We start from the raw sequence: 15,843 nt of genomic DNA, 5'->3' as shown, positions 1-15,843 counted from the left end.
GAGGTATTAATGCCTTTGACAAGAGACTTGGGATCAAGTAGCAACTTGATTCCTCTCAAGCAGACATTATTTTATTATAGGATACAAAATTATCACAATAGTGTTATGAAAAAATAGTAGGTAAGTGGAGTGCTTGGAAATCTAGACATATTCAAGGACAAGGTGCTTTAGGTGGAATGGAGGTGCTTCGGAATCCCAAAACTATTCTTGATCACAACTTCTAGGGCAAGATGCTAATTGGCAACTATTAAAGATATTGAATTTTCAGATCTCTTTTTATCTCATCAATATTTTGTGGCTCAATACAAATGCTTGATAGGAAGAAATTGTGGGATTACCTTAACGTAAATTATCCAAAATCACCAAGATTTGAATTTCTTTCTTGGCGAGGACTTCAACACCATTTTCAATGTAGAAAAAAAAGTGGTAGTATTTGTCCTCCAATCAGAACAATGCAAAATTTCTCAACATTTGTAGCATATAATGAATTATGGGATGTAGTTCCAAAGTCAACTACCTTTACATGGACTAATAAAAGGATGAGCTTCCTTCAAATTGTAGAAAGGATTGACCATTTCTAATTTCTTTGACATTCAACTAGTGATATTAACTTTTGCATATTTGGTAGAATTGGTTATTTCACCAACCTCTACTTTGGATGGATAGGGTTGTCAATCTTCTTTTAAATTTGAAAGGATGTGGTTTCATCATCCACGCTTTTTACCCCTGCCCCAAAGTAGAGGGCACTAAAATGTTTTAGTTCTATAGTAAGCTTAAGTATGTTAAAACTCAAATTATGGACTAGAATAAAAGAGTATTCAAGAACATTTTTCAAGACAAAGATAGGGTCAAGTATAAACTGCAAGAGATTAATGAATGTATTATACAATGTGGTTCAAAAAATGATACTTTTGTGCAACAAAGGAGTTTCAAAATGAATGGGATGAGTTGTGAAAAAGGGAGGAAGTGTATTGGAGGAAAAAGTCTCATGAATTATGGCTTAAGGAGGTTGATAAGAACAAAAGTTCTTTCATGCTTCTTCCAAAAAAAAGCAAGCATCTAGTACCATCTTTTCTATTCATGATGCAAAGTCAAGTAATCTCATCTCATATTCAATTGGTATTCAATTTGAGGGTGTTAGATTTTTTCAAGACATTGTTGGACCCCTTCACCTTGTACTCTAGATCAATCATAGATAGATGAGCTTCTAGATAGTGTTCCACACTTGGTATCTGATCAAGATAATAAAAAACTAATGGCTCCCTTCACAATAATTGAGTTGAAACAAGTTTTTCTTTGATTTCCATTGGATAAGGCTCTAGGCCTAGATGGATACAACTCTCTTCAAATAGAAATGTTGGGTTGTTCTTTCATGGGATTTACTTTTAGCATTGGAAGAGTCAAGGAAAGGTAAAAACATGTTGAGGAATTTTAATACCACCAATATAGAACTTATCCCCAAGGTCAAGGATCCTAAAACCTTCACAAATTTTCATCCAATCTCACTTTGCAATACAATTTTATAAATATTTACAAAAGCTATATTTATGAGATTGCAGTAGTTTAAACCTAACATCATTTCACTAGAGTAGGTAGGTTTTGTGTCTCAGAGAGATAAAACGGAAGTTGCTTTACTTAGCGCATGAGGTACTAAAATCCATTGATGTTAGTCAATTTGCACATTTTATTATAAAATTGGATATGATGAAGGCATAAGATAAAGTGAATCGGGATTTTTTATTCAAAGCTTTGGAAAACATTGGTTTTTCAAAAAAGTGGTGTAGATGGGTTAAGACATATATATTGGGAGCTTAGTTTTCACTCATCATTCTTGGGGTTGCAACTAGTTTTTCTCCTTCATCACAAGGGGTTAGATAAGGGGACCCTCTGTCATCCATTCTTTTTATCGTCATGGAGGAGGCTCTCAATAGAACTATATAAAGAATCAACAAGATAGGATTCTAGCATGAATCTCAAATTAAGGTGAAGTATTTCAATGAAACTCTTTATTTGTTGATGAAACATTGTTATTTGGAAAGGTTACCATTCAAGAGGCAAGGAAAATCAAAAGGACCTTAGATATGTACACATCAGTATCAAGACAAAAGGTAAATGCTTAAAACTCAAAATTTGATTTGCTTCATACAAAGCTTCTCTTGGCATAATTGTAGATATATTAGATTTTTTAGTGGACCAATTATTGTCAACATGTTTGGGCTTCTTTTTTTGTGGGGGAAAACAAGTCAATTTATTGCTTGCTTTTTTAAAAAATTAATAAGGGTAGAGTTTCAGCGTGGAAAGCTATATGGTTGTCATTATCTAATAGAATATTATTGATCAACGATTCCTAATTATTATTTGATTATTTTTAACGCCCCAGTCATAGTGATAAATCAAATTGAAAACATAATTAGAGATTTTCTTTAGAATGGAAACCTTTTGGGGGATAAAAAGATTCCTATCATGTCTTTGCAAGATATGGTAAGTTCCAAGCTTATTAGGGGGAGTATGGCTTCATGACTTGAGAAAAAGGAACAAAGCATTTGGGGGTAAACTAGTGTGACAAATGTATACAAACCAAATTGTAAGTGGTGTCAAATCATGCAACAATAATATTTAGATAATGGAGATCAAATACATATTTTCACAATCCTTAATCCTCCTAAAGGTTCCACAATATGAACTTTAAATGATGTTCTCTTGTGATTTCATTTCAGACTATATTATGTGGGAAGTACACAATGGATTCAGAGTATTGTTTTAGATATATTAATGGAATGGAAACCCACCTTTAGCTCATACACCAATGCTCTAGGGAATAATGAATATATCTATGAATATATGGGGTAATAAGTTGATTCAATATGTAGATGCAGTTGAAATATTCATAGAAAAAGTTATATGGAAGGATCCCTCTGAGTTGCCCCTAGATGAACCATAAAGGCATTATTTGGACCAAATGTTCTCATGTGGTAAGTCTTCTTGTCTAATTCAAAGGATGCACCCATATGGGTTCTGGCAAAAAATGGTAAGTGTACTATTAAGGAAGGTTACTCATCACTTCAAAGTAGAGATAATAGGAGGCCAATATGTAGAGTGTTTTCTTTTTGTTGGAATAGTGAAGGATTACTGAAAGCTAGATGCTTTTTCTGGTTGGCTTCAATAAAATGGATTCTTACAAGTGACAATTTGAATAATTTTTGCATAGCACAACCTTTTAATTGTGTATTATGCCATAAAGAAATTGAGATAGTTGATCATCTAAATTGTCCTTTTTCTTTAAAATGTTGGCAATTTACACTCTCAAAATTAGATTATGTTATACCTTTTCCAAAGAATATATGGGATTTGTTCTAGTCATGGCGACTTTTATTTCTAGAATCTTTGTTTCATTGTATATGTAAATGTATTCCTGCAACTATAGTTTGGGCAATGTGGTGGGAAAGAAATAAATGTATTTTTAGGCACAAGAATTCCTCTCTAACTCATGTGTTAGAATGACTTGAGGATAACATTGTGGAGTCTGTGAATACAAATCTACTCAATAGAAAATGCGAAATTATTTTTCACATTGGGATGGAAGAGTATTGAGAGAGTGGAAGTGCATTTCTATTCTAATGATAACAATACCTAAGCTTGAAACACAACATGCAATAGATAGAGCTTTAGTCAAATGAGTTCCACCTACTCATGGATTCTATAAAAATCAATGTGGATGGCTCCTTACATGGTAATTAGAGAAAATTAGGGATTGGAGTGTGCATAAGGGATCAAGAAGGATAATTGAAAGTGATAAATGCTAGCCCCATTCCTCATTGTATTAATAAAGTAGCAGATGCACGAGCATTATTGGTTGGGTTAGTTCTGGCAAAGAAAGGTGGGTATGCGAAGGGGTACATTGAAGGTGATCCAATGATTATTATCAATGCTTGTCTCACTAAGAATTTTCTTGATTGGAAGATATCATACAATATTGATCAAACTAGACAACTCTTAGATTTGTTTGATGAATGTACAATCTCTCATACTCTTCAGGAAAAACAAAAAACTTGCTAACTTTCTTACAAATTTGGGGTGTGATGGAGAAATTTTTTTCTCCCTTAATCTAATTGAACTTCATCAACAATATCTAGCAGTCATAAAGTTGGTGTCTTTAGAGAAACAAGGTCATGATGACATATGACACTTTTGAAAAGGTGTGGTTGTGGATCTGTGAAAGGGGAAAGGTTTGTTTCAGTTTCATTAACAATAAGATGGGCATGAATAAGAATAAGAAGATAAAGAAGGTGGGTGAGGGAAAAACGTATGGGATATAGTTTACAAGGTTGAAGAGAAGACATGTGGACAAAATTTTTCTATCAATAAGACTCATCTTGAGATAGTTGAAGAGGGATTCTGCACCACTGCACTTCGTAAAGCCTCTATGTTCTAGATGCTCTTTACAAGTATTCACATTGTCAAGTTACTTTGTGTGGAGCATGTTGACAACAAGGGGAAACCACCTTTACATTTGGTTTTTGAATACTTTCACATGGGTCTTAAGAAATCTATGGATTGTGATATGCCAATGTTAATCCTCTTCTCCACAAAGTGCTTCATAATTTCATACATGCAAAAATTTGAAACCAAAAAATCTATTTGTAGACAAGAGAAAGTGTCTACTCAAAGTTGGAGATCTTGGATTGCTTTTACCATGCCTCTAAAGAGTTACACTCATGAGATTGTTACTCTTTGGTATAGAGTTCTAGAGGTGTTGCTTGTGTTGATATTTGGTCTATTGTATTTTTTCTGAAAAGGTGAGAAGAATGAAACTTTTGCTAGTAATTGTAATCATTTTCCTTGTTGCTAAGTCAATACTTCTCTATCTAGATTGATGTTGGTCAATACTCTCCAGAAAGAGATGCTCCAACATGTGAAGACCTCTTCATCTTCACCGCTGTAGCATGCTAGCCCCATATGTTTTGTATATGTATAAAAATACTCTTGAACATTATGATTGGCAATTAGTTTACAAGGTTGCATAGATCATGATTGTGCATTCATTTAGCAAATGCTTTCATATTGGCATAAACTTTGTGGAGTTCCAAATCTACAACCTGTTCGCTTTTGCACACAAGGAGGCATGACCCAAATTTATTATTCCTACTCCACCTTTAGGATAGGTGATTATGCAATTGTGGTTGGTATCATATTAACACTAATAATTTGTCAAAAAAATTGAATAGGGAGATCTGAAGCCCACTTGAATACTCCATACATGGACAAGTCTAACTTGAATGCATTCAGATTTCTGTTAAGGGTTAAGATTGTTTGGAAGAATCCAAAGAAGAGGCTTACTAGAGCCTTCCATTGTACAGTCCAGATTAGATGTAGAACATTCTAGGATATATAATACTCTAGAAAATGAGTTTTTAGATTTTGGTTCTACATTTACAAATATTTGATGTTTACATACAAGTTGTGCATTGTTAGAAGACAATTGAAGGTCTAATGTATGTAAGCAAGATAGATTAATATATTATCAATTACATATCTTTTTTTGGCCTTGCCTTCTACATTACAATATTTATTACTTTGATTTTTACTTTGTGCATGACTTGTTTTAACATGGTATCAGAGCTTAGGCTCAGCTAGAAATAGATTTCTATGTGGTTTAGTTGGAGATTCATTTAGAGGTTCAACTAGAGATTTAGCTAGAAATATCTCTAGAGAGATTTGGTGCAGGAAATACATTGCTGGAAGTGGTTTGTTTGCAAGGCTAATATTTTTTTTTTTTGCTAACATGGGCTCTTCAAATCAAGTTTTGCCTATATTTGATGGAAGTGGTTTTGCAAATTGGAAGATTGCAGTAAAGAATGCTTTGAGTGAAAAGGCTTTATGGAGGATAGTGAATAAGGAGATTGGAGAACCCCAAAATAATAAAGAAAAAGAGAATTGAAGATGCAAGTTGGAGCAAGCTAGAGGTATTATTGGTAAAGCTTTAAGCCCCAATCTCAATAGAAGGTTTGTTGATGTTAATGATCCAATAGTGTTGTGGAATAATTTAGAAAAAGACTAAAAGATGTTGATATTGCTAGCACATTGAGCATAGAGGAAAAATTGATGAACTTGGATCCATCCTATTTTGAAAAGACGATTGATTATTTCAATGAAGTTTTATTAAATGCTCAACTAAAGAAAACAGGTGTTGAATATGCAAAGAAAGATTTTCAATTGATTGTGATGGTTGAAAGTAAGTTCCTCCAGCCATAGAAGGTATTTAAGGAATCAAGGAAAAGGATTATTCAACTAAATACTAATACTCTACGAAAAAAAATTGATCAATTTTGTAAGTCTATTATAGATGAAGAAGCCCAACTTATTAAAGACGGGTATATTAAGAAAAATCATGCATATGCAGCTAGAAGTAAGTTTCTTATAAATGATGGAAAGAAGAATTGGAGAGGATATAATAAATTTCAGAAAAATGAGAGTTCTAACCATTTTTTTAGAAATGATGGTGTAGAGAAACAAGGTGGAAAAAAACCCATTATTTGCAGGTATTGTGGTGGTAAAAATCACATGGAGAAATTATGTTTGAAAAAGGACAATGAAAGGCAAAGGGGGGGTACTTTGCTTCAAATTCTATTAAAGAATGGATATTAGATTTAGGTGCATCATTTCACATGACTGGAGATAGATCTTTGCTTATTAATTTTTATGAAGGAAAGAATTTAGATCAAGAAATTACTATTGGTAATAAAATGAAACTGCTAGTTATAGGTACAGGAAAAGTTAAAGTAACAAATGGGTCTTTGAAAAATGTTTTATTGGTTGAAGGATTAAGGGTGGATCTAATTTCAGTATACAAAATAGTTCAAGCTAGATATGAGTTTGTTGTTATTGCTGATCAAGTCATTGTTAGAGATAGAAAAGAACCAACCAATATAATTGCTATTGGTAGAGTTGATCATGAAGAAAGTCTTTTAAAATTTGTGGGATTTGTTGATCAATAATTTAAACACTCTCATGCTTATATTGCTCAAGTTGATTATATGTCAAAACTTTGGCATGCTAGACTTGGACATATGAATTATAGAAAATTGCAAGATATGGTTAGAATGGATATGGTTAGAGGGTTAACAAAAATCTCACTATCTGAAGGAGTTTGTGAAGGATGTGTGCTAGGGAAACATCACCGGGATCCTTTTAATTTAGGTAAAGCATGAGCCAATCATCCACTACAACTCATTCATAGTGATTTATGTAAACTAGGCTATCCCTCAGTTTCAGGTTCCAAGTATCTCCTCACTTTTATCTATGATTATAGTAAGAGAGTATGGGTTTATTTCATTGAAAGAAAGAATGATGTACTTGAAGTTGTCCAAAAATTTAAGGGTTTAGTTGAGAATTAGTGTGGGAAAAGAATTAAATGCTTAAGAACAGATAATGGGGGTGAGTATCATAACTATGCATTTGAGTCATTTTGTGAGAATTGTGGAATTAAATTACAAAAAAAGTGCCATATACTCCTCAACAAAATGGGGTGGTTGAATGAATTAATAGAAATCTTCTAGAAATGGCTCATTGTATGTTGCATTTTAAAAGTTTACATAATAAATTTTGGGGTTTAGTTGTTTCTTGTGTTGCATATACTGTGAATAGAGTTCCAACTAAATCCCCCACAAATATCACCCTTGAAGAAGCTTGGAGTGGTAGAAAACCCCACATTGGTTATTTTAAAGTATTTGGGTGTATTGCTTGGGCACATATCCCTGATGAAAAGAGGAAAAAGTTAGAACCAAAGATTCACAAGTGTTTGTTTATGGGTTATATTAGGGTGAACCCACAATATTGGGCACCACTTTTGGGGGATGAAGGAAATTGTGAAATGATGAAAAATTCGCATTTAGAATTTTCCATATGTTCGTTTGAATGTACTAACAATGTTTGCGCGAACATAAATTAATTATATGTTCGTGCAAACATATTGACTTTTAATAAGGTATGTTCGCACGAACATACCTTGTTAATATGTTCGTGCACACATATTTGCAATGCCAATTTTGTGATGAAAATTCCACTTTTTCGTTTGAGATCTTGATAAATTTGCCCTTTTTATGTTCATGCGAACACAACATGTTCGCGCGAACTACCCCTTTAAATTTCTCGGCGGCTGTGAAATTTTAATGGGCATGTTCGCACGAACACCATGTTCGGGCGAACACGTAAAATTAGAAAAATTTTAACCCTTTTTTCATTTTTTTTTTTGCTCTTTTGAATCCCATAATTGCAAGAGAATAATCTCCTACTATAAAATAATGAATGTCAAAATGTGCTTCTTGGAGCAAGCTTTCCAACGACTATAATTGTAATACATATTTTAGTCATTAAGACTTTCAAATATGAGTTTAACTCATTATAGGTTCATTACCGATTGAACATCAACCGACTTCGACACCTCGAAAAAATTAGTAAATCAGGTCAATTTTTTTTTGAAAAATATGTAGGAACTAGCTTATTGAGATACCTTTCTATTAAAAAAAAAATTAGGTTTATGATAAATTGACTTCAAATTATCTGTGTCAAATGGAACGTATGTCTGAATTATGATTCGTGTCACTTCAAAACTTCATAAATGATACAATATTCAACCAAAATAAATAAAACCAAATGCATCCTTTGGATATTGATGTTACAAATCTAACACCGAAAGAATTACTTCATTATCATTTCTAAAAAAAAAGTTATGTGTGTCAAACGGACTATCACTCTTTAAAAATATTGAATTTTATTATGTACCACTTTTTGGAGGAGATAAAAAAATTGACATAAATAAATTTTTTTTTAAGATTAAAAAATATGGTTACAAAGTAGGAACAAAGTACTCAAAATCACTAGTTTATGTCATCTTGAAATTATTTATAGTTTTGGAGATATAGTCACTTGAACGTGACATTTGTTGCAAAAATATTGATTTCAGTGTCAAAATTGGTCAAAAAGTGAAACCCATTATTGTGGGATCACATGTAGTGAATAATCAAAGGCCTATAGGTTATATGATTTGACAAAAAATAAGGTATTTGTTAGTAGAGATGTAAAGTTTGATGAGCATTCACAACTTACAACAACAACTACTTCTCCTATTCTAAAAAAAGTGAAGACTATATATTGATGAGGATGACATATGCATTGCAGATACAAATGAAACTACCAATTCTTTTGATCAACCATTATCTATAGGTAGTGATAATGAAGAAGATATTTCTCCAGCTAGACAAATGATAAGAAGTGTTGAAGAAATCTATAGGCAAGTCTCAAAAATCCAAGGAAGGAATGGTTGTGCTCTCATGGCCAAAGCATTATAAGCAAATGATCCAAAGTTCTATGAGGAAGCTTGAGGGAAGAAAGAATGGGAGCAAGTCATGAAAGAAGAATGTAATGCACTAATGGAAAATAAAACTTGGGAACTTGTACCTCAACCCCAAGGTAAGAATGTTATTGGGTTGCAAGTGGGTTTACAAAACAAAACTTAGATCAAATGGTGATATAGAGAAATTCAAGGCTAGATTGGTTGCTAAATTTTTTTTTATCAAAAAGAGGGTGTTGATTATGAAGAAACATTTGCTCCTGTCATTAAAATGAATACAATTATAGTTAATTTATCTTTTGCTGCAAGTCTTGGGTGGCATGTTCATCAAATGGATGTAAAAAATGTTGTCTTAAATGGAGATTTATATGAAGAAATCTATATGGATCAACCTCCAGATTTTATAGATCAGAAACATCCTAATCATGTTTGCAGATTAAAGAAGTCAAGTGCTCTATCGACTTAAGCAAGCACTAAGAGCATGGAACGAGAAGATTGATAGGTATTTTCAGCTTCATGGGTTTGAAAAATGTAAATCGGATCCAAATCTTTATGTGAAGAAGGTGAAAGATGACATCATCATTGTTGCAGTTTATGTAGATGATTTACTAATTGCTAGACCAAGTATTAGTTTAATCAATGATTTGAAATCGGCTCTCAAACAGGCATTCTATATGACTGATTTGAGTGAACTAACTTATTTTCTTGGCTTGCAAATTAGTAGGCTTCATGATGGGTTGTTCATCTCTCAAACAAAATATGTTTTGGATCTTTTAGAGAAATTTAAAATTCTTGATTGCAAGCCATCCCCTACTCCTTTCCAATCTGAAGTCAAGCTTACTAAGGAATGCACCTCCAAGAAAGTAGATCCTACTCTATATAGACAACTTGTTGGTAGCTTGGTTTATCTAACTCATTCTAGACCAGACATTTCTTTTGTAGTCAATCTGTTACCTCGATTTATGCAGGAACCTAAAGAAAGTCATTGGATGGTTGCCAAGAGAATTTTGTGATATGTTTGTGGAACAATGTACTATGGCATAGATTACAATTATGAGTCCCCAATTTCTTTGCTTGGCTTGACAGATTCAAACAGGGGTAGTGATATTGATGATAGAAAATCTATTGGAGGCTATATTTTTCAGCTTGGCTCAAATCCAATCACATGGAGCAGCAAAAAACAAGCCACTACATCACTATCTTCATGTGAAGCAAAATATAGAGCAGCAAAAGAAGCGGGAAAAGAAGTAGTTTGGCTTTGACATCTTTTATGTGAGCTTGGCTTTAAACAATGTTTAGCTACTACTTTGTTTTGTGATAATCAAAGTGCTATACAAGTTGCAAGCAATCTTGTTTTTCATGCTAAAACAAAGCACATTGAAATTGATGTTCACTATATCAGGGATCTTGTTCAAAAAAATATTGTTAATCTTCAATTTTGTCCAAGTGAAGATCAAACATCAAATATATTTACTAAGAGTATGCTTGAGGCTAAATTTCCCAAGCTATGGAGTATGCTCGATAAGATTAACGTGAACATTAAGGGGGGATAGTCATATAATGTTCCCCTCTTCCCTTATCTTTTGTATTTTTTTGTAGCCAATCTTAAGGGGGGATGTTATTTGTTAAGATTGTCTAGAAGAATCCAGAGAAGAGGCTTCCTAGAGCCTTCCATTGTACAGTCTAGATTAGATGTAGAACATTGTAGAATATAGAATACTCTAGAAAAGGAGTTTCTAGATTTTGGTACTACATGTATAAATATGTGATGTGCACATACAAGTTGTGCATTGTTAGAAGACATTTGAAGGTCTAATGTATGTAAGCAAGCTAGATTAATATATTATCAGTTATATATCTTTGTTTTGCCCTGCTTTCTACATTACAACAATTATTACTTTGATTTTTATGTTGTTTATGGCATGTTTGAACAATTTCAAGATTTCATTTGTATTCAAATGATGGCCCAAAAGACAAAGGTAAAAGCAAATCATGAGTATGGCTGATGAGTTACCAAATTGCAACTGCATTAATTGAAACTGATGGGAATTGCCACACATAAATCTGCATCTTCAAACATATATCCTCTTTAGAGTACACATTCCACATCTTTAGACTTCGTTGTTGGCTCTGAGACATCATAGTGTCAATTGAGTTTTATTTATTGGTGTTGCTTATTCATGGGTAAATATTTTTCATTTTGAGAGCTTATTTGTAATGGTAGAATTATAAGGCCAATTTTGATATGCTAGTTTTAGATATTGGTTAGTCTAAGGTGTTTTCAAGTTGAGCAGCATATTATCTTTTGTAAGACCAATATGTTGGTCCATTGTGAGTTAATCTTGTAATTTTATTATTATTTATGATTATCCAAACTTTTGTAATTTAAGAATAACAAGAAGGTTTTCTTTCTGGGTCTTTGCCTCTAGACCTCTTTTGAACTGGTTATTATATATAGAGAGATAGGGAGTCTTCCACTTTTTACCAAAAAATAATTAATTAATTAAAGAATAAGACTAATATATATATTAATTTTTTGGTTAATTAACTATATAATAGATTATATTACAAATCCAAATCTATAAAGCAAATTATAAACAACATACTTCACAACCTAACTAAACATTATTATTATTATTATTATATTATACAATATTACAATATTCTTATCTTAACATGACCCCAAAATAGGTAGGATTTAATGTTTTTTAATAAATACTAAAGATTAATTAAATTTGATATATCAACCTCTTCTACATACATTCTATTTATAAAATATAAATATCTAGTTTTAATCTGCCTCCCAGGATTTTCCGCGTAGAGAACGAAAAATAAAATTCCATTGTGATCCTCCACAAGTGAGCCTCTCATAGGCCGAACTGGTCGGTACGCGTAATGTGACAAGGCTTTGAAAAACATACACACTGGTTGACCTTTATCAATAGTTTAGTACTACATTCCATTACTTTACACCTGTCTGCTACTGTACACCGCAAATTAGAAGTGAAAAGAAGCATGATCTTGAAAAGAAATTTGAGGATTTGATTGATGCTGCAAAACCTTTATTGGCTACTATTTTCCCCAAAAAAATCCAATTTTGCAGCGTGGAATTAGATGCTACTTTCATCATCATCGATTTGATTTTTATTCACTTTTGCGAGGAGGTAAGTAAAACCCCGCAAATAAAGCAACCGCCCAAGAACATCTGTCTTTCTTCCTGTGGTGGTCAGAAAGAAACCATGGAATCTGTAGAGTAATTGAGATATATGCCCTCCAGCAAACCCTCTAGAATACCTTAAAATTTCCGTTTGTCTGCATATAATTAAGCATTCAGCCGAAGAACAGGACAGATTACAGAGTTCCAAGGCTGTTGAAATGGCAAACCCATCTGGATATGGGACTTCAAGCTATTCATTTCCCCCTTTTCAACTTGTGTTCTTTCTATTCATTGCTCTGATGTTGCTGTTTATGTCATGGTACTTGACTTTTGAAAACACCATGGAAGAGAGCTTGGATCAGTTGAAGATGGTGTTTATGATTGTTCCTCTGATTCTACTGCTGGCTGTTCGTTGGCTTTCCGTGGGGAAACCAGTTGATGCATTGTTGCCAAGAGTTGAGCCTGATGCAATTCACAGGGCAGGAAGCTCTCCCTTTGGTGTGGCTATGGTGGTGCTCTTGTTGCTCTTCATGATATCTTACCAGTCTGTCTTTCATGACCAGTGGTTTCCCCTCTGGACAAGAGATTGAAGCATGTAGATTCAGATTTGAAGCTTTTCTCATAGGGGTTTCATGGCAGAGGAAAATCTGATGCAAATATGGCAGCTTGTGGAAAGTATTGGTAATATTATGAAGTCTTAAATAAAAGTAAGTGTTTCCCACAAACCCCCTTCAGATTTTTGTGTGGATTCATAGATGCATAAGTAGGGCTGTCTCTGTAAAGCAAGAGCTTATAATACAATGGTAAATTGTGAGCCTTTCATCTGGGAGGTCCTGGGTTCGAGTCTAATCGATTAGACGAACCTGGTAAATTGTGATAGAGGTCTTGAATTCGAATCTAATCGAGCTTATAATCCAGGGCTAGGCTTAGTCCCAGGGTCAATTTAATACTGACCTATCTTGTAAATTTCCTAATTTTCTCACACATATAGTAGAAGAGATCCTGTAATGGGAAGAAAGGGAACTTTCAGTGAACCCTAAGCTTGTATATTTGGAAGCTTTGATTGTGCTGAATGCAAAGTAGAATACTGTTTCTATCTTTTCATACTCTTCACTTCTCTTGCATGGGTTTGTAGTGCTTGTACTGATGTTAGTTGGGGTTTTTCTTTATTTTGACTGGTTCGGTTAAGCCCTGCTCCAGGTTTAGGTGTTTATATCAGGACTTCAGCTTTCAGAGGAAGTAATGTGTTTCTGTTGTGAGGATTTCCTCTTTACAAACTTTTTGGTGGAAATTCAATAGAGTAGTATATCATATTTATGAACGTTGTAATGATAAACATCTTAAGATTGTTTTAAAGCCGGCAGAAATTGTAGTGGAGATTTGAGAAGAGTACTATTGTGGCGCCTAGAAATGCTACAGGATCAATGGCCAGAATGATGATTGGCCCAGTAACAACAGAACAGTCTGGCAGATTATTATAGTTTTTTTTGGTTTTGGAGCCATAAACATTAACAGATTATTATAGATACTTGTATGGTGGTTAGATTATTATAGATATTTGTATGGTGATTAGATTTTTACCGAATTGATATACCTCCATTCTCAGCTCTTAATGGGAGAGCTTTCAGCCTAAAGATTGATTGGTGTTTTCATATTTTGAATCGTTAAAAAAACAATTTAGCAGATGAAAAATCCAAGAACTCCAATATCAGATATTAGACAAATTCGAACTTATCAACAACAATTTGATATCTATATCAGATATTAGACAAATTCGAACTTATCAACAACAATTTGATATCTAATGGTGAAGACATGAATTAATGTCATGAGAATAGACTGACTGGTGTTCAACCATTTCTTATCAGTATCAATCCTGAAACCCCACCACGATGTATCGGATAACATGGAGCCAATGGTATCCTCCGGAGGCTCCATTAAGCTACAAATATCTTTAAATGAATGTATGACTCACTTTATTTTTCAATTAATGAAATGCATTTTTATAATTGTCAGCCTCTACTCTTGAATGTATTGTATGACTCACTTTATTTCTCAATTAATGAAATGCAATTAATATTAATATCAGAATTATCAAATTATATTCAGCTTAGTACTTTAATTGGAAGAATCTAATTTCATCACTGTCATTCAAGAATCTTGTTCTATTTTTTAAGTTAAAAGTTTGTGCTTAATTAAAAGAAATTCTTAATAAAAAATTTTTAACAAAATAATTGCACTAATAAAGCAATAGTAATGTATCATTGTTTTTCAATACTTTACCTAAGAAGTACTACACTTTTCAATTTTAAACCATCCATCAAAACTTTTCAATTACTTTAAATCTTTAATTATAAATTTAAAAGAGTGATTTTTTAATAATAGTGCTTCTCAAGAATCATAATTCTTAGTTCCACGTGGATACTTTAGTTTCCGATTCACTATTTTGTTTATATTATAGTCAGACTAAAAAATTTCATTAAATGAAAATTTTCAATTTTAATTTTCTCCCATACTATTGGATGTGTCTATTTTTCCAACAGCCTTTTCATTTTCTTGTTAAGGAAATTTAAGTGAAATTAGGGTTCTGTGGGATCATCGCATTTAGCAAAAGCAATAGATTGCACGTGTCATATTGAAGGTTTTGTGTGGCAATATGCTACATACATAGCTACACATGTCATTGCACTATGCAAAACATAAAAATGTGAGGTTGTATACAAATTCTATGAAACTAGGCTAATACCTCGTTGGAAGTATACAACTTTCTGTGCAAGTAAAGCTTCTCCATTTGTAGGAGCCAATGTTGAAGCTATGAATATGTTTATCTCCCCAAATTTTCCCATATTAGAGAAGCTATGAATATGTTTGTCTCCCCATTTTTTCCCATATTAGAGCTTTTCATCCCCTATTTATGTCACAGTGTGTCAATTTTTTCTTTTTGTAATCTCTCATCCACATTCCACTCAAAATAATTGATTCAATGATAGCAAATAAAATAATGTTTAGTTATACATGGAAGGCATTAGCACAATCTACTTTGACCAAAGCAGTGCAACTCTTTACCATCCCAAATTGAGATTAGATTCCAAAAATCATCATTTTGCACCTTACAAAAAGAAGATGAAAGAAAACTCAGAACATATTCCATACTAAAGCTTCTTACGTACAACTGATATCAGATGAGGCACTGTGTTCTTTTCTTTTTAGCCAGACTAGGACAATGGATTCTAAGGTTTTATGCCAAATTATAGGTTTTTAGAATGCCAATATTGTGTCTTTGTACAATCCATCAAATTTTAGAGGTAAGCTCTATTGTCTTGTTCTTTCAAGTATT

At 33.0% G+C, this 15,843-nt stretch overlaps 1 protein-coding gene and 1 pseudogene across 1 annotated transcript; both read left to right on the top strand.

The window, feature by feature from the left end:
• Nucleotides 1–4,172: 4,172 nt before the first annotated feature.
• Nucleotides 4,173–4,792, top strand: LOC149569645 (cyclin-dependent kinase B1-1 pseudogene; annotated as a pseudogene).
• A 7,597-nt stretch (nucleotides 4,793–12,389) lies between these two features.
• Nucleotides 12,390–13,604, top strand: LOC149569644 (uncharacterized). Its single transcript, XM_089822368.1, has one exon. It carries the CDS (start codon nucleotides 12,725–12,727, stop codon nucleotides 13,094–13,096), a length of 372 nt encoding a protein of 123 aa, XP_089678494.1. The 5' UTR covers nucleotides 12,390–12,724; the 3' UTR covers nucleotides 13,097–13,604.
• The last annotated feature ends 2,239 nt before the right edge of the window (nucleotides 13,605–15,843 follow it).

This window comes from Cupressus sempervirens, chromosome 3, assembly GCF_028749045.1.
Source record: "Cupressus sempervirens isolate cs-2001-9-10 chromosome 3, ASM2874904v1, whole genome shotgun sequence".
Lineage (NCBI taxonomy): Eukaryota > Viridiplantae > Streptophyta > Pinopsida > Cupressales > Cupressaceae > Cupressus > Cupressus sempervirens.
The sequence above is the reverse complement of the archived record's forward strand: the minus strand, read 5'-3'. Positions and strand labels throughout refer to the sequence as shown.

Coding starts and splice junctions, on each gene's coding strand:
- LOC149569644 (XM_089822368.1), top strand. CDS start 12,725: ATGGCAAACCCATCTGGATATGGGACTTCAAGCTATTCATTTCCCCCT.